The sequence below is a fragment of the Juglans regia genome, chromosome 12, assembly GCF_001411555.2.
Source record: "Juglans regia cultivar Chandler chromosome 12, Walnut 2.0, whole genome shotgun sequence".
Taxonomy (NCBI): Eukaryota; Viridiplantae; Streptophyta; class Magnoliopsida; order Fagales; family Juglandaceae; genus Juglans; species Juglans regia.
The window spans coordinates 20,659,370-20,682,858 of NC_049912.1; the positions used below are offsets into that span (position 1 = coordinate 20,659,370).

General features: G+C 37.6%; 1 protein-coding gene across 5 annotated transcripts; it reads left to right on the top strand.

Moving 5' to 3' along the window:
- Positions 1-2,513: 2,513 nt before the first annotated feature.
- On the top strand, positions 2,514-23,411 carry LOC108994786 (kinesin-like protein KIN-13A). Of its 5 annotated transcripts, none has more exons than XR_004797772.1 (16): positions 2,514-2,691; positions 3,065-3,329; positions 4,478-4,699; positions 5,955-6,143; positions 7,245-7,346; positions 7,543-7,620; positions 14,463-14,544; positions 16,294-16,456; positions 17,127-17,456; positions 21,010-21,228; positions 21,333-21,939; positions 22,040-22,105; positions 22,437-22,667; positions 22,790-22,919; positions 23,021-23,068; positions 23,239-23,411. XR_004797772.1 is itself a non-coding variant. In XM_035683414.1 (14 exons), the coding sequence occupies exons 2-13, from the start codon at positions 3,117-3,119 to the stop codon at positions 22,617-22,619; spliced, it is 2,454 nt and encodes an 817-aa protein (XP_035539307.1). In that variant the 5' UTR covers positions 2,514-2,691; positions 3,065-3,116; the 3' UTR covers positions 22,620-22,667; positions 22,790-23,411. The 5 variants fall into 5 exon arrangements, 1 of the variants encoding a protein (XP_035539307.1); XR_004797773.1 differs by having other exon boundaries at positions 22,790-22,912; XR_004797771.1 differs by having other exon boundaries at positions 22,790-23,068.
- The last annotated feature ends 78 nt before the right edge of the window (positions 23,412-23,489 follow it).

Genomic DNA, 23,489 nt, shown 5'->3' on the forward strand with positions numbered 1-23,489 from the left:
TTATATATCGACTATCTCGAAACGGTATACAAAATGGTATCGATATCGAAATATTTCGTTTCAGTGTCTTGACAAGTACGCCATCCAATACGGTATTCAAAACATTGATCAAAACCTTTTATATTTATAAGAATATATAATTAAAAAACAGAATATTTAGGCAGTAAACTTGATACCATATTTGATTTGGAAAATATTTAGCTGTGCATTATGCAAAAGGAAACGTATGCTTTTATTTGTATACGGAGACATCAAACTAATTAAAGTACAAACTCTTACATATATTGTTCCCTTTTGAAAGAGCACGTTTCTGCATGATTGTTCAAAATCAGAGGGCATGGGTGGTCTCGTGCTGCCTCTGTGTGTTCCTTCCCAGCCAAACTATCCATAGTAATTACTGTCACAGAGGGTGGTTTTTATACCGAAAGAAAATAATAAATATAGATAGAAGTTACTATTGAGAACATTCATTTTACATATATAATGTGGCATAATTTAGACCACACATCTCTCCAAATGAGTATTAAAAACAATCAACTAGAAGCAGTCATGCAGTGAGTATAAAGTATATACTGTTATAGTGACTTCTCTCTAACATTACGAAAAGAAAAATACTTTAATAATAAAAAGATCGCACAAAAATAAACATATTTGATGGTTGTTGGTGTCTTGTTCTAAATGCAGTCTGGACATTAACGTTTTCTGATTAATATTTAAAGGAATTATCTACGACTGGTTTTGACTAAATTGCTTTGTTTAATTGGCAACCAAATAAAAATTGCCGTCTTACTTTCAGCTTTATTATTGGACACTTCAACATTACTAAGCTTTAAGCTTTAAAAATCCAAGCCCTCAAAGGAAAATCTCTTTCAATCCGATGAATTTAAAGCTGGGTTTGGTGAGTGAGAAGTAGTCTCATACTATTTTAATATTATTTATAAATATTTTATTATTATTTATAAATTATTTATTATTATTTATTTTTTTTATTATTATTTATAGATCATTCAAGATCGGATTAAGAAAAATTCTGGTTTCTACCGAACTTGAAAACATAGCCTTAGGGGATGGTTGGAAACATTTCTTATCCTATCCCATATTATTTCATTCTCAAACATTACTTATAACATCTAAATACTTTTAAATTAATCATTACAAGTTTCAAAATTTTTAAATAAAAAATAAAAAACAATTCAATTTTTTCAAATCTCAAAACGAAAATAATATTAAAAAATAATATTCTAATAATATCTTAACTTTATAATATTATTTATTCAACTTTTTTTTTTCTATACTTTTTCAAAATCTAAAAAATATTTAATTCAAACTATCACACTATTATTCATAAACCATCATACTATTATTTATAAACTTCTCATCTCATTCATTCCCCAAGCATTCCCTTAATTACAAAAGATAAATTCAAAAAAAGGGAAATAAATGTGTCCAATAATGCTGAAAGTAACACAATATTGATTACGAAACAAAAGAAAAGAAAAGAAAAATGGTCTTTAGCCGTTAGTTTGCAAGACAATGCAACAAAGCATATGATTTTGCTATTTCTAAAAAATAAAGCATAATAACATTTAAAAGAAAGACTTATCAAAAAACTTTTATAAGAAATACAGTATTTATATTTATGAGATCAATTTCCATTGCATCAACTTATTTTGAGCAATCATTTTTATAATTTTAATGTGTGTAAGCCTCATGAATTTTAAAAAAAATAGTGAAGTCAACCATTAAAATAAATAAATTTTGAATTTAAATTTCGTATTTTCTAAAAATAGTGCTACACGTACATACAATTTTACACATAATATTATAAGTACCGAGTGATAACCTCATTTTATCAGTATTTTCTTTTTTAATTTGAATTTCAAATCTCAAATTTTAAAATTTTTATCATTGACAATAGTTAACACATCAACACGTATGTTTATATAAATAAAATTGTAAGTATAGATAATGTTTTCTATTTTTTTTTAATTTTTAATTAATTAATTTATTTTTATTTTTAAAAAAAAGCATGCGAGACTTACAAGTTACACATTCTAAAATTGCATATAACATTAATTTTATTTCATTTTGAGAAATAGTTTGTACAAATTTTAAATAGATAAATACCATATAAATTCTTATAAAAAATAGATTCTGTCTAAAAAAAATATAAAAAAATTATTTTTTATTAATGAGACTCATTTTTTCGCAAGAAAATTATATAAAACTTTTCCTTGTAACTAACAATACTATTTTGTTCCATAAAAAAAAAATACTATTTTATTTTCATTGAGAATTTGATATAAAGAAATTGATTTCTTTACTTTTTACCCACGCTGCCAAACTACCCTTTACGGTCGGCACCTACCTTTTCAAACGCTTTGTCGTCGACTAAAGCGACGCACCCGAAAATTACGAATAATAATGAGGGTAAATTAGTCTTTACAGAAGTTTAAAATAGCCGTTTAATACACTTCGAAAATAAATAAACGTACCAATCGTAAATCAACAAAGGCGTACTCTCTCCTTTGGAGCCTCAAGCCTTTTTTCAGAGATGGATACAGAGACAGAGAGAGAGAGACATCGAACCTTTTCTGTCCGATCAATTTAGGTTTTTCGCTTCGGATCCGATCGCAAACCAGAATTTCAAAAGACAGACCTTGATAGCGTCCATTTTCTTACCGCAGCCCGGTACGCGTGTTCATGTGTTGGAAATGCTTGTAACTTTTTAACTATTTCGTTGTAAATTTGAAACTTGGAGTACTGGAATTTCTTTCTTTCTTCTTTTTTATTGTCTTTTTGAAACCTGATTTCATCTAATTACAGATTCCGTGTATTTGAGTCCCGTTCTCGCGTCATCATTTTCATGTTCTACTTTGAATTCGAATTTTCCCCTCCTTTTGAGTACCGTTCGTTCATATCACTGGCTTCAAGAGTTCCTTCTCGTTTGTCGTTTTGATTTTTATTTGGATTAGAAATTTAATAGTTATATTTTGAATTTGTGATTTTTGTTTCAGTTTTTTTCCCTTAGTTTTGAACTTGATGGATAATTTTGCGTGTGTAGCGTTGTCCAATAGATCTTAAAGTTGGCTCCTCAAAGACGATCGCAGCGCCACATGGGTGGCCAGATGCAGCAGAGCAATGCCGCGGCGGCAACCGCCCTATACGATCATGCCGGTGGCGGGTCTGTTCACAATGCAGGCCCCGCGAGCGACGCTGGCGATGCGGTCATGGCGCGGTGGCTTCAGTCCGCTGGGTTGCAGCATCTGGCCTCTCCATTGGCCTCCGCCAGTATCGATCACCACCTCCTGCCTAATCTTCTCATGCAGGTAATCATTTTTTTTATCAGTCTTCTCATGCAGGTAATCGTATCACTGCTGAAGCTCATTCCCTGAGTAACATTAAGGGTATGCTTATTGATATATCGGCTGGTTGTGAACATGGTATCTTTGTTTGTTAATGATTGGTATGAATGCCTGTAGTTTTGTTTAGGTATGAAGTTTGCCCAGAATATTTCTGTACGTTTATGTGGTCGTTTTGATCACTCTTTTCGGTGATCCCATTAGAGTTGACATTATTTTTCGGGGAAAGGTAATTAGAGAAGTTAATTTCTTCCTGGGTTTTCATTTGGATTATTCATTTCTTTGATAGGCTTTAGATTTTTTGCGAATTTAATGTTTTTTTATTTGAATTAATGGTGTTATTGCTAATGAGTTATAGCTTATTGGAAATAACCGACACTTATGAGAAATGCTACCATGCCCCTTAATTTATACCACTCACTTTGTCCCCTTGATGTGACACTTGACTTATTAAAAAAAATTAAAAACACAAACGGTTCAAGGATAGGGAATCTAGGGTTTTAGTCTTCCTCTTTTTGTGTTTTCAGGAGCCATTTTGTTTTGAATAAATATTTTTTAATAAACCAGATGGCACCACATTGTGGTGCCATGTCAAGGGGCAAAGTGAGTGGTATAAATTAAGAGGCATATTAGCATTACTCGACACTTATACCTCCCATAAAAACTGGTTGAAGGATAAGGATGTGGGCCTAAGAGCTGTTCAAGTGTATAACTTACCAATAAAATTACTTATAAAAAAAAACTTACCAATAAACTTATTTTAAGTGACTTAGCAATAAACTATATTCATAGTTTTTGAACGTTAAAAAATAATCATGTTTGATTTTGATTCTTCTTCTTTTTTTTTTTCCCAGTTGTATGAGAAATCAATGCATATTTCCTGTCAAAGTTTGTGGATTTTGCTGTTAAGACACTGGTCATCCTTTCAGGGATTTTCAGTTCTAATCTTGGTCGGTTTGATCATTCTGTGTCTATTGACATGTGAAGCTTGTCTTTTAGTAGTACTTTTCATGTGATATTGATGGTTGAAATGCTGTTAAAAGTTGGCTTTTCTATGTACTTTGGGCGTGAGTAAAGTTTGAGACTTGATGAGGAGGTATGTGATATTGTCATAGGGATACGGAGCTCAGTCTGCTGAAGAGAAACAGAGGCTTTTTAAGTTGATGAGAAACCTTAAATTGAATGGGGAGTCTGCTTCTGAGCCATACATGCATACTGCCCAAACTTCAGGAGGGGTAGCCACATCTGATGGGTTTTATTCTCCGGAGTTTAGGGGCGATTTTGGTGCTGGGCTTTTGGATCTTCATGCTATGGATGATACAGAGCTTTTGTCTGAGGTATGTTTCCTTGAAAGGTTTTCTGTTCAACCGTGCAGGAAACTTCATAAATGGTTATGTGAAGTTATTCTGATAAAATCAGATTATAATGTACCTTATAGTGTAGTCTTAAGAACTAAGATTGAAAGCCATGGAATGGATATAGTCCTTGTTGCTCAAAGTTTTCTTTCAGTTTTTAGTAAAACTTCAATTACTTATAAACACAAAGAGGTTTCCTTTCAATTTTTTGATTTTTGATTTTTATTCAGTAATATATGCTTGTCTTTCTGTCCCCTTACATGAGAAAAACTGTTAAATACATGTGGCATTATTTACTGAACCTTCAGTCACCAACAACTACAGAGGTTCACAAGCATTTTAGCTTAATTCAAAGTACCTTTTATATTACATTATATAGATATGCATATAGGATGAGTTACTCGACCTTTTTTGGGCTGGAACTAGCTTCTTAACTTAAATAAAAAGCATAAGAAATATGGGGAGTAAATTGTGCTGGAATAAAAAGGGCATTAGAACGATTCATTGGATTACCTGCTTTTGAGCTTATTTTTTGTGGGATTCTTTGCTGCTTCTTCTTCTTCTTTATTTCTTTTTTTATTTTTTATTTTTTATTTTTTTATATATATATATATTTTAATTTTTTATACGAAAGCTCTATCTTATGGAATCCAAAAAGTATTTGATTATTGTTACTGTAGGGACTAGGGATTGGTTTGATAACCTTTGTGACAAATCGAAGGCTTGATTTAATTTTTTTATAAGTAATAAAAAATAGGGTATCAGTTTTGCTTTCTTACTGGTAAGAGAAAAGGCACTATGTTCGATTTTTTTTTTCTTTCTTCTTGGGCTGTTTATTGTTTGGGTTGGGATTTGGATTGCTCTTTTAAGCACACCAGTTTTGCGATAAAGTTGATTGAAGTTTTTTGAATGATAACATGTTGTTGGTGTTGGTTGTGAGTTTCATGGAAAAAAAGGAGAATAATGCTCTGTTGCCTATTAGTTATTTACCCCCAGTCCATCGTATTATCATCCAGACATGGTTTGAAGTTTATAGCAATTTGTAATGGTTTCTTTTCTTTCTTTCTTTCTTTCTTTTTTTCCTGAATAATTTGAATTGTTTTTTTATTGTGTGCAATTTTACCAGTGTTGTATTATCTGTTTTTGTGAGAAGGTTAGGATGATTTTATCTGTGCTGAAAGCGTGTTCTATATATATATTTTTTCCCTATGGATCATCATTTTGTTTCCACTCTCAGCATGTTATTTCAGAACCCTTCGAGGCTTCTCCCTTTATGCCTGGCAGTGCCAAAGTATTTGATGATGAGTTCAATGTGACGGGTGGCGGACAGCAAGGAGGGCGACCAGATGTAGATGCATCATTTCCATTACCTGCGAATGAAAAAGAGAGCACGAAGGAAAATAATGTGGCTAAAATTAAAGTTGTGGTAGGGTGCTCTATTTGTTTGTTTGTTTGTTTGTTTGGGGCATACACTCTGTACTAAAAGATAGTTTTGATTGTTATTTGTTCTTCTCTATTAACACAATATGTTGATTGACTATTACAAGTCCATAAATGCCCATTCCATATCCATGATGTGACAAGACTGATTTTGAGATACCTATGCACATTCTTTGATTGCCTATGTAATGTTAGCTGTTTCTGCACAAAACACTCCATCAAATCTTCTGCCTATTTCATAGAAGAAAATCTGTCTTCGTGTTTGCTTACAAATATGTTTTTTTTTTTTTTTTTTTTATTGGCACCGGGTGTCCAGGAACAGTGTCCCGACTAATCCCGGAGGTGCACATGCCCTCGGCAAGAAGTTTCCCACAAGTGCACCTCGGGTAATTCAAGGGGAAAATCCCTCAATCCGATGGCCCCCTAGAGATTGTTTGCACACAAGTGGATTTGAACCTTAGGGGGGAGCATATCCCCAAGCCCAAGGCCTTTACCACTTGAGCCAACCCCTAGGGGTTGTTTGCTTACAAATATGTTACCAAAACATTTTGATAAGTTTTCTTTTTTCTTCTTTTTGTCAAAGTATATGTTATTCAGAACTTGGAACCATGAACGTTGTGTATCACTTATTGATAATTACATATGCATTTTGGTGTTTATGGCTAGAAAGGAATGGGAGATGTTTTGAAGACAAAGAATGATCGATGGTAGAAATTAGGGAATTTTTCTTTAAAACTCTATGTCTATGCGCTAAGGCTAATGTAATGAACGGTGATGATGTGTTGAAGTTAATCTAGTTTTTTCTATCTTTTTAGTTGCCGTGTATGGGTATTTCCTCTTGTATACTTCTTGTGTACTTGGGCTATGCCTATTCATGGTAATAAAATTCTTATTAATTATCAAAAAAATATTTACATATGCATTTGGGCATATGCTGGTCCCAAATTTTCTTTCGTGACTTCATTGCACATGGTTACAGATAATGTTGTTTGTCACTTTTCTTGCTTGTGCAACTAGCTGGGATTTCATTCGTCAAATTTTCTTTTCCTGAAATCCTGAAACCATTGTATTCTAATTGTTATATTAGGTACGTAAAAGGCCTTTGAACAAAAAGGAGAATTCTCGGAAGGAGGAGGATATAGTAAGTGTATATGACAATGCTTTGACTGTCCATGAACCCAAACTGAAGGTAATTATTGCTTGTTATTAAAAAGCACCATAGCTTGTGTTTTTTTTTCTAAATTTGATTGTAAATTAAATTGTGCTGCTGATACTGAGCTCTCTTTCTCTCTCTCTCTCTCTCTCCCCTCTTTATTCCTTTGTACAAACACACTCTTAGAGACACATGTTGAACGAGCATATTGTTTTTTATCTTGGTGTTAAAGGTGGACTTGACTGCATATGTGGAGAAGCATGAGTTTTGTTTTGATGCTGTTCTTGATGAGGATGTCTCCAATGATGAGGTAATCGTTCTAGTACTATAGATTGAAGTTTGCTATCTGCTGCTTGATGAGGACATCTCCTTCTATTATTGTTTTAGTTATTTTATTAATGTTTTGTCTATTTTTATTTAGGGTTGTATTGCCCTACTAATTAAAGACATTTTCTATTTTTGTCATTTTATTAATGTGTTAGTTATTTCATTTAGGGTTTGTGTTGCCCTACTACTTAAAGACTTTTGAAGGGATTTTGTAGGCAGTTGATTTTGAATGCAAAACAGATGCGCTAGCCGCCCCCTTCCAATCCCGAGTGTCTTCTTCTTCTCTCTCCCTCCTCTCTCGTTCTTTTCTCTTCTCTATTTTCTTAATATTCTGCTCTATCTCTTATCTCATTTCTACCCTACATCATATTGGTATCAAGAGCCGGTTGTATTGTTTTCTCAAACAATACCGAGCCATTCGCTTCATCTCCTTCCTCCGAAAACCAGCGCCGAAAATCCACCCACCTGAGCTCCCTTCGATCCAAGCCAAAGCAAAGCCCGTCGAAGACCTTGTCGAGAACTGGGTTCTCTTCAGTCAGTGATTCGACCCTCCCCGTTACCTCCGTCTCACCCTCGGCCTCTCCCGAAATACCCAGTACCGAGATACACAGAGACAACAGTCCAAAAAAAAAAAAAAGATCACAGACCTTGCCGAAATCACTAGACTGGAGGCAGACGACGCCGGAAACGCAGCATCTCAGCTCCGATTCTTCTCCCTCTACCAGACGTCGAACTCTCCTTCGGGTTCTCCTCTCGCGCGACTTCCGCGTGGTTTCAGCCCATACATTCGCGACTTCCGCGTGGTTTCAGCCCATACACACCGCGTGGTTTCAGATTATACGTCCGCGTGATTCTCATCGATAGTGCACAGTTATCGGACAGAGGGAAGTTTACTATCTCCTTCTTTGGTTTACACTATCGGTTTGTTTTTGAAAATGTATTAATTGTTTCTCTGTGTTGCTATTACCATAGAGAAGTTAGCCAAACCCGCATTTGCTACGGCCAGATTTATTCGACACTTGAATTTCGTTTTACTTCCTATGTCTTGTGTTTCCATTCTCACTTTCATAGCCTGAAGCTTTACTCTCATTTTGCATTGATTGTCTTTTCAAAAAAAAAAAAAAAAAAATCAGCATTGCTACGTGATTGGACTTGTTTGATGATTAAACATTTGTCCATTGCTTTATTATTTTAAACGTCAGTATTATTTGTTTGCCGTATTTTGAATTTACTTAATCCCAAAAAAAAAAAAAAAAAAGACATTATTATTTGGCTCAGTTGATATTTTTCATTGCTTGTATTTATTGTTCATTGATCTCTCCATTGCACTTCATTTAGCGAGTGTTGCATTGCATGCAGTTGCGTAGTGGTCGTCTTGTCACCTCTAATTCCAGTACTTTTACCATGGACCCTTCCCAATTTGATGCCCTCACTCGGCAATTAGCTCAACTAGCCAATAACCAGCAACATGTACAAACTCAATTAGCGGCTGTCCAAACTGAGATGGCTGCTACTCGTGAGGAGAACAGGGACCTAGCTGCTAGGTTGAACAATTTTGAGGAACTCCCTCATTCGTCTGACAACTCTGAAGTGTCCCAAAATAGACGCCATCGTCGTCGACGAGGTGATCGACAACATGTCAGACATGATCGTGGGGGTAGGGATTATGATCGTGAGCGAGAACGAGACCATTACCGCCAAGGTACTCAGTCCCCTACTCGCCATGAGGAGCGTCTATTCAGAAACATTAAGCTAGAGGCCCCTACTTTTGATGGTTGCTTAGATCCTCGAGTTTTTACTCAATGGATTAGGGATATGGATCGTTTCTTTACCTGGTATAGAGTCCCTGAAGATCGAAGAGTTCAATTTGCTAGCCTGAAACTAACTGGCACTGCCCAACTCTTTTGGGAAAGTGTAGAGGATCTCCTTGAGAGGCGTCATGCGCCTCCCGTTGGGAGTTGGGAAGAAATGAAGCGTCGTCTTCAAGAGAAATACCTGCCCCAATCTTACAGGGGTAATTTGTTGGACCAATGGAATGCCCTTACACAGGGCAATCGGCCAGTGACCGAGTATGTCACTCAATTTGATGAATTCCGAATGAGATGTCATATTGTTGAGGATGAGGCCATGACTTTGAGTAGGTTTAGACAAGGCTTAAAGGATGACCTTAGACGTGAGCTTGTCCTTCGGGGTGTCGCTACACTTGACCATGCTTACTCTTTAGTCCGAGACTATGAGTCGGTCATGAGGACTCCGTATGGAAGGCGCGGTGACAACCGCCCTTCCATCACCCCAGCGCCCACCCTTTCCCCTAAGTCTCTCTTAGGACCTCCGCCATCTAATGTGTCCCCCGCATGGGAAAATAAGGGTAAAGGTCCTGAAGTTCCGAGGACTTCCTCCCGCTTGCAGTGTTTCAAATGTAAGGGTTTTGGTCACATTTCTTCCAATTGTCGTAGTCGAACCCTAGTCATTGAGGAACATGAGGGTATAGTTGAAGAACTGTTAGAAGATCAAGTCTATGAGCCTAATCTTGAAGAGTTTGGTGATTTAGGTGATGATGAGGGTACATTCTTAGGTTGTATCCGAGCCTTTCCTGTGGATTTAAGTTCTGTACCTTACGCTCCCGACACACCCAGATTAAGTGTTGTACGTTGCACCCTTACCCAACCAAAAGGTGCTGATGATTGGCGCCGTCATGCCATCTTTCATACTTATATCAAAATCAATGATAAGGGTTGCAAAATCATTGTGGATAGTGGGAGTTGCATTAATGCGGTTTCTGTGGCTACTGTGTCCCGTCTTGGATTACAACCAGTACCTCATCCTCAGCCTTATAGTGTTTCTTGGGTTGATACCTCTTCCATAGCTGTGAAAGAGCGTTGTCTGGTTCCTATCCAGTTCTTAGAGTATAAGGATCGTATATGGTGTGACGTCATTCCTATGGATGTCGGTCATGTCATTCTTGGCAGGCCTTGGTTATTCGACTTAGATGTGACTATCCATGGTCGATCCAATTCATGTTCCTTTGTGTTTAATGGAAAGAAGATTCATCTTAACCCTTTACCTCCAAAACTTGTTGGGTCACAACAAACAAAGAAAATTGTGGAACGAAAAGGGTTAAATATCATTAACTCTACGGAGTTTGAGCGTGCACTAGTGAGTGCTCCTGTTGTGTTTGCTGTAGTTGTTATGGAGGTTCCTTTGGCATCTCCAGTAGTGGTCCCTGATGAGGCCCAATCATTTTTTCAGGAGTTTCGGGATGTCTTCCCTGAAGACCTCCCTGACCACTTACCTCCTCTACGAGATATTCAACATGCCATAGATCTCGTCCCAGGAGCGTCCCTTCCCAACTTGCCTCATTATAGGATGAATCCCACTGAGCATGCTGAGCTCCAAAGACAAGTGGGTGAACTTCTTCACAAAGGTTTTATCCGTGAGAGTTTAAGTCCTTGTGCAGTTCCTGCCCTTTTGACTCCTAAGAAAGATGGTTCTTGGAGGATGTGCATTGATAGTCGTGCCATTAATAGGATCACAGTGAAATATCGATTTCCCATCCCTAGGCTTGATGATATGTTGGATATGATGGTTGGTGCCACAATATTTTCGAAAATTGATTTAAAGAGTGGGTATCACCAAATTAGGATTCGCCAGGGTGATGAGTGGAAGACTGCCTTCAAGACGAAGGACGGCCTTTATGAGTGGTTGGTCATGCCTTTTGGACTAACCAATGCCCCAAGTACTTTTATGAGAGTGATGACACAAGCTCTTCGGCCTTTCATGGGTAAGTTCCTCGTCGTCTACTTTGATGACATTCTCGTTTACAGTAGGACTAAGGAACAACATCTAGATCATCTCACACAGGTTTGTTCCACTCTTCGTGAGACAAATCTGTATGCTAATGTGAAGAAATGTTCTTTCTTCACCGATAGGGTTGTCTTCCTAGGATTCATTGTGTCTTCTACTGGAGTATCTGCTGACCCCACAAAGATTCAGGCCATTGTTGGTTGGCCTGAGCCCAAGACTATACACGATGTCAGGAGTTTTCATGGTCTGGCCACATTTTATCGTCGTTTTATTAAGGGGTTTAGCACAATCATGGCTCCTATCACGGAGTGCATGAAGAGGGGCGAATTTCAGTGGACATCGGAAGCGGCTAAGGCTTTTAAGTTAGTTAAGAAGCGAATGACGGAAGCTCCTGTCATGCGACTTCCTGATTTCTCCAAAGTTTTTGAGGTTGAGTGTGATGCTTCAGGGGTAGGAATAGGTGGAGTTCTTAGCCAGGAACGCCACCCTGTTGCTTATTTCAGTGAGAAGTTAAATGATGCCAAACAACGGTACTCTACCTATGATAAGGAACTGTACGCGGTTGTGCAAGCTTTGCGCTATTGGCGCCATTATTTGCTACCTCAGGAGTTTGTTCTTTATTCAGATCATGAGGCCCTCCGCTACCTCAATTCCCAGAAAAGATTGAATTCTAGGCATGGCCGTTGGGTTGAGTATTTGCAAGCTTATTCTTTTGCTTTAAAGCATAGGAAGGGCGTTGAGAACCAAGCAGCTGATGCCTTGAGCCGCCGTATCTCCCTCTTGTCTATCATGAATGTCAAGGTCATAGGTTTTGAAAGACTTAAGGAGGAGTATGAATCTTGTCTTGATTTTAGGGATACTTTTTTCGCTTTGAAAAGCGGGCAGTCGGATACCACTGATGGTTTCCGTTTGGAGGATGGTTATCTTTTTAAGACCAATAAGTTGTGTATCCCCCGGACTTCAGTTAGAGACTTTATAGTTTGGGAAGTTCATGCTGGAGGCTTGGCTGGACATTTTGGACGTGATAAGACCATAGAAGAGATTGAACGTCAATTCTATTGGCCTAGCTTGAAAAGAGATGTGGCTAAGATAGTTAGCACCTGTAACACTTGTCAATTAGCCAAACAAAAGCGACAAAATACTGGTCTCTACACACCCCTTCCTGTCCCTAGTTGTCCTTGGCAAGACGTTAGTATGGATTTTGTGTTGGGACTTCCACGCACTCTGAAGAAGTATGATTCTATTTTTGTTGTAGTGGACCGTTTCTCAAAAATGGCTCACTTTATCCCTTGTAGCAAAACTTCAGATGCGTCTAAGGTCGCTAGGTTGTACTTTAACGAGATTGTCAAGTTGTATGGTCTTCCTAAAACCATTGTGTCAGATAGGGATGTTCGCTTCACAAGTCATTTTTGGAGAACCCTATGGCATATGGTTGGCACTAAATTGAAATTCTCCACTGCTTACCACCCCCAGACAGATGGTCAAACTGAAGTTGTCAACCGCAGTCTTGGCAACTTATTAAGATGTCTGGTTCAGGAGAATCTTAGGAATTGGGATTTGATCCTCCCTACAGCTCAGATTGCATATAACAGTTCGGTGAATCGGTCTATAGGTATAAGTCCCTTTGAAGTTGTTCATGGCTACAAACCTAGGAAGCCCTTAGACCTTATTCCTATGTCTCCTCATGCTCATGTATCTGTGTCAGCTGAGGCTTTTGTTCAACATCTTCATGACTTGCATATTGAGATCAATAAACAACTTGAGGCTAGTAATGCATCATATAAACTGCAAGCTGATTTGCATAAACGACATGTTGAATTTAAAGTTGGGGATTATGTTATGATTCGAATTAGACCGGAACGGCGTCCACCTGGATCCGCTTCCAAATTGCAAGCACGTAGTGCTGGTCCTTTTAAAATTTTAAAGCGTGTTGGTCCAAATGCATACATTATTGATCTTCCATCACATTTTGGTTACCACCCTACTTTCAATGTTGAGGACTTAGTTGCTTATAAAGGCCACTTCAATCCCTCCAGTGATCCTTTTCTGCCTCCGTCTGTGAGCCTTAATCCTGAACCTTTTGTAACTCCTACTCCACTACCATCCATCACAGCACACAAAGATAAAATTGATACTATTCTAGATGAACAGATTGTGTTGACCAATGATGGAGAGGTTCAACGTTTCCTTGTTCGTTGGGTCGATCGACCAGATTCTGACTGTACATGGATTCCCAGAGAGACACTACAGCAGCTTGATCCAGATTTATTAGAGCTTTATCGGGGCCAGCAGGACCTTCCTTTGCCTGGGTCACCAGCCGCCTGTTCTAGAGAAGTGGGCAGAGACACCAGATTCAGACCTCCACTCACACGTGTTTATGGCCGTCGGAAGAAGCGTGCTCAACCACTTAGTTTATGGTTGGGTGATTGATTGCAGCCTTAGTGTGACTCATCAACTTGGCAGAATCAAGCTTTTCCACCCCGGGAGAGTTGATGAGGACATCTCCTTCTATTATTGTTTTAGTTATTTTATTAATGTTTTGTCTATTTTTATTTAGGGTTGTATTGCCCTACTAATTAAAGACATTTTCTATTTTTGTCATTTTATTAATGTGTTAGTTATTTCATTTAGGGTTTGTGTTGCCCTACTACTTAAAGACTTTTGAAGGGATTTTGTAGGCAGTTGATTTTGAATGCAAAACAGATGCGCTAGCCGCCCCCTTCCAATCCCGAGTGTCTTCTTCTTCTCTCTCCCTCCTCTCTCGTTCTTTTCTCTTCTCTATTTTCTTAATATTCTGCTCTATCTCTTATCTCATTTCTACCCTACATCACTGCTTGTCTGACATATTTTGTAGACATGAATATTTTGAAATGTGTTGATATAATCATTCCTTGATGTTTATGATTTTGTTAAATTCTCGGTTTGATGTTCAAGACTTTTGTTTTATCTGCACTTGGTTTTTCTTTATGATTGTTGATATTTAGATCCATGCATGACTTCTTTACATGGTATCTGAGACAGGTATACAGGGTCACTGTTGAACCTATCATTCCTACCATTTTTGAGCGAACAAAGGCTACATGTTTTGCTTATGGCCAGACTGGTATGTTGAGTTTCTGATCATCTCCCTTACCATATAGCAAACTAATTATGTCATAATCATTTAATAAGATTAAAGCTTGTCCTGTTGAATAATATGAATTGTTCAGAATATCAGGAATTTGGATGCATCTCATACTGTGTAGCTTCTTTAAACTTGTGTTTGTGGATGTATCACAAATGGTATAAAGAAATTTGGACGTATAATGGACTTATGTTGTTTCTTGAAATTTTTAAGTTTCAAAGAAAATTATCATGTGATCTTCATAATTTATTTTTGCTTGAATGAGATGAAGAAGATATTTGTGCTGAAGTCATGGAGGAATGATAAAATTGTCTATGAATTTTAAACAATATTTGTTGAAACAGTTCCCCCATGTTAAATCCTTGTTGAGAAACCGGATCCCATTAAAAAAAGGAAGAGTAACAAGTTCCAGCCAGATCATGTTTATTATTGGTGTACGATAGTAAGGTTAAAATATGTTATTTGAAGTCTGAAGTTACTTAGGAAAAAAAAAGTCTGAAGTCTGTGTTTTTTAATTTTATTATATTATAAAATGCTCAATCCTTCATTGTTCCTATGGGCGGGGGCTATAGTTTGTAATGGATCTAGTGTCCATGATCTTCTCCTTTCTATTGTAACCTCTAGCTAGGCTTTTTCATGTATACTTCCTGTGTACCTGGGCCTTGCCTAGTTCTATGAATACAATATCTTTGATTACTTATCAAAAAAAAAAAAATGCTCAATCCATCCCCACATTACATGAAAATTAATAAATGACACATTTTAATAAAATATTCCTAAAATGCCCTTGGATGGGTCAGGACAATTGGATTTAAATTTGAAAAAAGTTTTTTAAATTTAAAAGTAATCTTGAAAGTCAAGCAAAGCAAATGATGTGCTTTATTTTCTTTTTTACATGATATATATGCTTTCATTTTTTGAAAGTTTCATTTATTTTTTGTTTTTTGATTGGTATTGGGTGTCCAAGAACAAAGTCCCGACTACTCCTAGGGGTGCACAGGCCCTCGGCAAGGAGTTTTCTGCAAGTGCACATTGAGTAATTCAAGGGGAGAAAGTTCCATTTATCATCTAACTGCCTAAAGAAGTAAAGCAAATAATCTATAATGGGATGGAGGGAACAGTATTTAGTGTCTTGACAAAATGGTTGTTTAGGATTTGTAGGAGAAGTTGTGTAAGGTGTTTAAGTGGTAATGCATAAAATCTGGTCCCATGTTTGGAATCCTCCTAATCTTCTAGAATAGAGAATTTATCTTGGATGGAGTTTTATCCATCAGGCTGCAGCCAATTTGTCAAAGAGCAGGTTTGTTATGAGCTGTAGACTCAGATATCCTAGGTTCAATTCCACACAAGGAGTTTCTCTGAATTTTTCGGTCAGCAAACCAACCAGACCGGGTTTGGTTTGAAAAACATGCAATACCCTGACCGAACTGAACCAATTTCATCCCTAGTTTGAATGGCTCTGCCTTGCTGGAGTTCCACATCTTAAAATTAAAAAGTACAAAAAAAGAAAAATATTGGCTAAAGCTTCTTATTTAGTTATTGGCACACTTATGTTTCAATGTAATTTTTTATCTATCTATAGATCTCTCTTTGGAAATAATTTCTAATCTCAAGTTTCTCAACTTTTTGCTGAATTTTCTCTATTTTGTTGTTCATTGCCACTGCTCCTGGTTTTTACATTTTTTAGAGGTAAGTTCTTATTAGATTTTCTGCTCTGATTAATTTCAGGTAGTGGTAAGACATTCACAATGCAACCGTTACCTCTCAGAGCTGCAGAAGACCTTGCTAGATTGTTACATAAACCACTCTACCGTAATCAGAGATTTAAATTGTGGCTTAGCTATTTTGAGATATATGGCGGGAAACTCTTTGATCTTCTCAGTGACAGAAAGTTAGTGTTTTTCATCATTTTTGGCTTTTCATTTGCTACTATTATTTGGCTTTAAAACCTGGATGCATTTCATTTGATTTAGCGGTTATTGAAGGCATGAAGAGCCATATGTATATGTCATTTTTCATTGAGAAAAGTAATGTAGTCCTTGCTTTGCAAAGTCAACTTCAGCATGCCTGTTTCTTGCAAAAGCTGAAGGTGTATGACTTAGTTAATGGCATTGTTTTCATGTGTTTGTATGTGCATGATTCATTTTTATCATGCGGTAATGCTGTGAAGCATCTGTTGCTCCGGTAACCCACAAATAAAATGTGTCCTTGTGCTTCAAGTACTCAATTTTTTGCGTAATTTTGCATGCTAAGCATTTGTTGAAAGGGTCACTACTTGCAACTATGCCACCCGAAGTACTTGGATCAGGATGTTAAATCATTCTTTGAAATACCATTCTGAGTAACTAGTACATAGTACATACATGCAGGGTGTGACTGTCTGACATCAAGAATGCATGATTTTTGGTTAGATAAGATACCATTTACCAAAATTTTTTATACAAGTTAAGTAGATTTGCATCTGATAATATGAGTTTGTAGCCATTTGAATTAATGTGGGATGCATAGTCGTTCACATGTATGCCTGTATGGAATTGCTAATGACCATTTTTTTCCAATAGGAAACTTTTTATGAGGGAAGACGGAAAGCAACAAGTTTGTATTGTTGGACTGCAAGAATTCGAAGTTTCAGATGTACAAATTGTTAAAGAATACATTGAGAGAGGTAATGCTGCAAGAAGTACAGGATCCACTGGTGCCAATGAGGAATCTTCCAGGTCGCATGCTATCTTGCAACTTGCCATTAAGAAGCACAATGAGGTGAAAGATTCCAGGCGTAATAATGAAGGAAATGAGTCTAAACCTGGGAAGGTTGTTGGGAAGATTTCTTTTATTGATCTTGCTGGTAGTGAAAGAGGTGCTGACACCACTGACAATGACCGACAAACAAGGTCAGATTTGTGCATCTTGTTCTTATTTTCTTGTGTAGTCAAGCATGAAGAATTGGAGTGTCTAATATCAAAATCCAAGTTTTTAGATTCCGCTTTGATTTAACTTAAGATTTGAAGTAGGTTGTTATAACCCTATCGACCTTGAAGTGAAAATGGGTCAAATGGGGTGGGCTGGTGGGCTTGTGGAATAATATCAGGAGGGGTTGGGGGGAGTTTGTTCAGTTGACTAGATTTCTGGGAGGAATGGAATAGGATAAGATTTTGGCATGTGTAATGTGGGGGATCAGACACATAAGGCAGCCTTCCCTGACTTGTTCGGCTTAGCTTGTTTTAGGGAAGGATCTGTAGCAGGCACTCTCCACTTTTATGTGATTTACCTCCAGGAGTTTTCTATGCTTTTTTTTTTCCTCTTCATTTTCTGATTAGGTGTTTCCCACGTATATCCTGCTGTGTACTAAAGGCAACACCCTTTATCAGAGGTTATTGCTGCAGGTTGGATTGGGCAATGCCCTTTTTCACATTGGGCCACAGGTTGGATAGGTGCCCTGCCAGAGCTCAAGCCCTAGAGCTGAATCTGCTGGCAATGACCAACCAATCCTGGTCTTTTAGAGGTGCTGGATTTTGTGGCATTCGTTAACTTGTTAGGGCTATGCCTAGTGAGTTCTTTCACTTAAATGGTGTTCCTTATCTTTTCCAAGTGTCTACTGGGAGACCAAATCCTGGCCACTCATTTACTTTAGCACATGTTGGGTCTGGAAGGCCACTCGTGCATCTGGAAACGTTAATTGAATGTACTAAGTTGTTCCCGCAGAGTTATAATGCGATTGAGGTCCTTCGTAATGGGGACAGGTTGATTACGTATCAAGAAGATGTTAAGGCCCACATTGTGAATTTTCATGAGCAGCTGTTTTCAGAAAATTTTTCTAAGAAGATGAAATTCTAGATGTGGTAAAGGGTATGGACAAGGATAAGGCTTTGGGTCCAGATGGGTTCACTTTGGCTTTTTTTCAAGATTGCTGGAACGTTGTTAGAGATGATATCATGAAGGTGTTTGCTGAGTTTCATTCATATAGGAGGTTTGAGAAGAGCTTGAATGCTACTTTCATTGCTCTTATTCCGAAGAAGGCAGGGGCTGTGGAGACGAGATTTTAGGCCTATTAGTCTGGCGAATGGTATTTATAAAATAATCTCTAAGGTGCTGGCAAATCGTTTGAGTAGGGTGATGGAGAGGATTATTTCACCATCTCAAAATGCTTTTGTGAGAGGAAGGCAGATCTTAGATTCTGTTTTAATTGCTAATGAATGTTTGGAGAGTAGGTTGAAGGTGGGGAAAGCTGGGATTCTTATTAAATTGGATATGAAAAAGGCTTATGATCATGTAAGCTGGGATTTACTTGTTTATTTACTGAGGAGATTTGGTTTTGGTGCTAAATGGAGCTCATGGATTAAGCATTTTGTTTCGACTTCAAAATTTTCTATATGTAGTTCTCGCGGTTTGAGGCAAGGCGATCCCATTTCCCCCTTTCTTTTTGTTATGGTTATGGAAGCTTTGAGTAGAATGATTGAGAGGGCTGTGGAGGGTAATCTGCTGTCCAGTTTTGTGGTAGGTAATGAGACTAGGAATTGTTTAAAGATCTCTCATTTGTTATTTGCTGACGATACTTTGATTTTTAGTGAGCCTGATTCGGATAATTTTCGTGTTTTAAGAGCACTTTTGCTATGTTTCGAAGCTGCTTCGGGGTTAAGAGTTAATTTGTAGAAGTCTGAAAGTGTTCCTGTGGGTGATGTTCAGAATTTATAAGACCTGGCAAATTTACTGGGGTGCAGAATCTTTTCTTTGCCTTAGGTATCTTGGGCTTCCTTTGGGAGCCTCTTTTAAAGCTGTCAATATATGGGATGGGGTGATTGAAAAAATTGAAAGGAGGTTAGCGGGTTGGAAGAGGATCTACTTGCCTAAGGGTGGAAGACTAACTCTTATAAAGAGTACTTTGTCCAACCTTCCCACCTATTTCCTTTCTCTTTTTCCTCTTCCGGCAAGTGTTGAAAAGAGGATTGAGAGTTTATTTCGAAATTTCTTATGGGGAGGCTATGGTGAGATAAAGAAGTTTCACTTGGTTAGTTGGAAGAAGGTTTGTCAACCACTGGATCGTGGTGGTTTGGGGATAAAAGATTTAAGGGTTTTTAATAGAGCTTTATTTGGAAAATGGCTTTGGAGATATCATTTGGAGAGTAAAGCCCCGTGGAAAAGTGTGATAGAAGTGAAATATGGAAGTTTGTGGGGCGGTTGGTGTTCTAAAGCTGCCAGCGGTGCTTATGGGGTTAGTTTGTGGAAATTTATTAGAAAAGGTTGGGATTCCTTCTCCAATAATTTCAGATTGAAGGTGGGAGATGGTAAGAGGATTCTCTTTTGGCATGATTTGTGGTGTGGGGATACTGCTCTCAAGCTGGTTTTTCCTTCAATTTTCAGAATTGCCAGGGATCATAATGCATCTATTTATGATTCTTACTGCAGTAATAATGACCAGGTTGAATGGAATATCATTTTTAAAAGGGATGTCAATGATTGGGAGGTGGATGAAGTTAAGGCTCTGCTGGTTAAACTCTACAGTTCAAAGTTGGTGCTTGAAAGAGAGGATAGTATGGTGTGGATCCCTGCTGGAAATGCTAAGTTTTCAGTCTCATCTTATTACAGATTTTTGTCAAGTCATAGTAGTTGTGTTTTTCCTTGGAAAAGTATATGGAAAGTGAAAGTTCCCAGTAAGGTTGCTTTTTTCTGTTGGGTGGCATCTTTGGGTAAAGTATTGACTACTGATAATCTTAGAAGGAGAGGTCTGTTTATAGCTGATTGGTGTGTCATGTGTAAAAGGGCAGGAGAATCTGTAAATCATATTTTTCTTCACTGCGAAGTGTCAAGATTCTTGTGGACTGAGGTTTTGAGTTGGACAGGTTTACATTGGGTAATGCCTAGAGAAGTGGTGGATTTATTGGAAGGGTGGAAGGGTTTGAAGGGCTATAAGAAGGCGGTGAGAGTTTGGAAGATGATACCTCTTTGTCTTATGTGGTGCATATGGATTGAAAGAAATGGGAGATGCTTCGAAGATAAAGAACGCTCATTGGGAGATCTTAGGGATTACGGCGGTGAGAGTTTGGAAGATGATACCTCTTTGTCTTATGTGGTGCATATGGATTGAAAGAAATGGGAGATGCTTCGAAGATAAAGAACGCTCATTGGGAGATCTTAGGGATTTTTTCTCGAGTACTTTGAGTTCTTGGGTTAAAGTGTTTGTAATGGAGGATAATTTTCTGCACTTGTTTTAGTTTTCTGGCGTTTAGTTTCTTTTCGTTTGTGGAAGTTGTAGGTGTTTCCTTTGTATACGTCCTGTGTACTTGGGCTTATGCCTATTTCTTGAATAAATTAGTACTTATAAAAAAAAAGATATTGCATTTTGTAAACCACTTTTTGAAGCTTTTTATGTCGATGTTGGACTTTTGTTTTATTGCTGTGGAAATTGACCTTATATATGCCTTTCCTGGATCATTTGGTTCACTGCAGGATTGAGGGAGCTGAAATCAACAAGAGTCTTTTGGCTCTCAAGGAGTGCATTCGTGCACTTGACAATGATCAGCTCCATATTCCTTTCCGCGGGAGCAAACTCACAGAAGTGCTTCGTGACTCGTTTGTTGGCAATTCAAGGACTGTTATGATTTCTTGCATTTCTCCAAACGCAGGTTCCTGTGAGCATACGCTTAATACTTTGCGATATGCAGACAGGTATTCTTTTTTATTATCACCTGCTTCAAAAAATTGAAGTATCCCAGTATCAGTGGTTATTATCTTATGTAACTTTATCTCAAGAATGGCTATTAAATGAACAGGGTTAAAAGTCTATCCAGAAGCGGAAATGCGAGAAAGGATCAGGCTATCAATTCATTACCACCAATTAATAAAGATGTTTCATCAGTATCATCTCTGCCAGTTTCTGTTGACTCAGATGATGTTTTTGACCAGTGGCAAGAGGTGAAAGTACCAGATGTAGGAAGAAGGGTTGTGGAAAAGGAAAATGCCTCATACAATCCTACTGTTGATTATAGCAATAAACAGCCCTCCAGTGTTTCATCTAGTTACCCCTTAAATGGACGAGAGGAGAAAGGGGTGGCTTCCGGCTCAATGGACAGGGAGAGGTATGAAATGAAAAATTCTTATGGTGATTCTACTATTCAAAAATCAAACTCCTCTTATTCCCAAAACTCAGTAGATACAGAAGAGAAAGTGCAGAAGGTTTCACCACCTCGTAGAAAAGTGTCTAGGGAAGAAAAATCAGAGAAGCTGGGGAACTGGCTGAGAAAAGATCTTAATGGATCAGATCTCTCTACCGCAAAGACCAAGCAGCAGAATACAGTCACTTACAGCTCAAATAATGTAGGACCCCGGCAATATGAACCAGAACCCCTGCCTGATGGAAATATTAATGCAATACTTGAGGTTGGAAATCTGTGTAGCCTGTCCTTTCCTGGAAATATTTTAATTGTAAGAGATTTTTTTTGCCTCTTGTTTATCTTATATGCTGTTTTGACTGCTGTAGGAAGAAGAGGCCTTAATTGCTGCTCATAGAAAAGAAATTGAAGACACGATGGAGATTGTTCGTGAAGTAAGTGAAAAATTGATCAGTTAATAGGTTTCTAACTTTGGAGTTGTTTTGACTTGATAGGTTGGTTATTGCTCAAAGGCATTATGTGCCGTTAATTTCTTAATCCCAAAGCATATGAAATCATGACAATGAGTTCTAATCTTCTATAATCCTCTGAAAAAGAGAGATAGTTAACTTATTTGAAACATGTGAGTTAATCACAGTTCATTATCACCCTAATCTTTAGTAAAAAGCTTGAAATTCCAAGAAACTTCAGGTACATATCTTTTTCATAGCTTCTCAAATTTAATTTCGAACATGTCTAATATCTAAACCGTTCACTGGATTCTAGGAAATGAAACTGCTGGCAGAAGTGGATCAACCAGGCAGCCTCATCGACAACTATGTTACTCAGTTGAACTTTGCGCTTTCTCGCAAGGCAGCAGGTCTGGTTAGTCTGCAAGCTCGCCTTGCAAGGTTCCAGCACCGATTGAAAGAACAGGAGATACTTAGTCGGAAAAGGGTGCCACGCTAAGGCAGCTCTTTGTTTCTTTGCTTTAATGAGTGCACCATATACTGCCATGTAATTTTTTTTATATATAATTTTGCAGTGCTAGTTTTTTGTCGTTGAATGGCTTTCTTGCTATGTATATGGATGGATCTTTTCTGGCAGTGAAATTATACTATTTTTCCTTCCTCTCACAGTCACGATCCACGAGCAGAGGATTGAGGTACTTTGGGAGAGTATCTGAGGCAATGCACAGAAAAACTGTAGTTGAGGGCTATGGTCGATGTCACATCCAAACTTTTGGTTTGAACAAGAATGAGGTTTTATGTCTGTAATCAAAGTTTTACTGTTGACAATTGTATTTTGTAGGCGAGTCTGATTTGATCTTCCCCAGATTTTAAGGGTTTGTGGACCTTGGCTGTTTACAGGTGTCTTGGACTTGATTCACAAATTATAGTTAGAAAATGGGAAAAAAGGTGATATAGATGCTTTAATTTTCTGAAATCATTTTCTCCACCTCCTCAACTTTGTTTACTACCATTCTAGTTGAAGATTGATCCAGATACACATGATTCATAATATTGCTGCAGAATTATTATCTGATTCTGATTTGCAGTTCTATACTGATATTTGTTTTTGCTAATAGGCTACGTGCTAGTTCGTTATGAGAACTCTGTTGAAAGCTTTACAGTAAACCAAGGGCGAGGTTGGGCTTCAAATTGTGAAATCATCATTATTCTTGGAGTGTATAACCAAATGTACATCTTTTATGAACACTGGATTTTTTTTATGAATTTCACTTGTGCTGCTTATGGATTTTATCTTGATTTTATGAACAGATTTGTAGAATTACTCGTTGAATATGTACTTCCGCAAATGATATTTGACCATTGTATT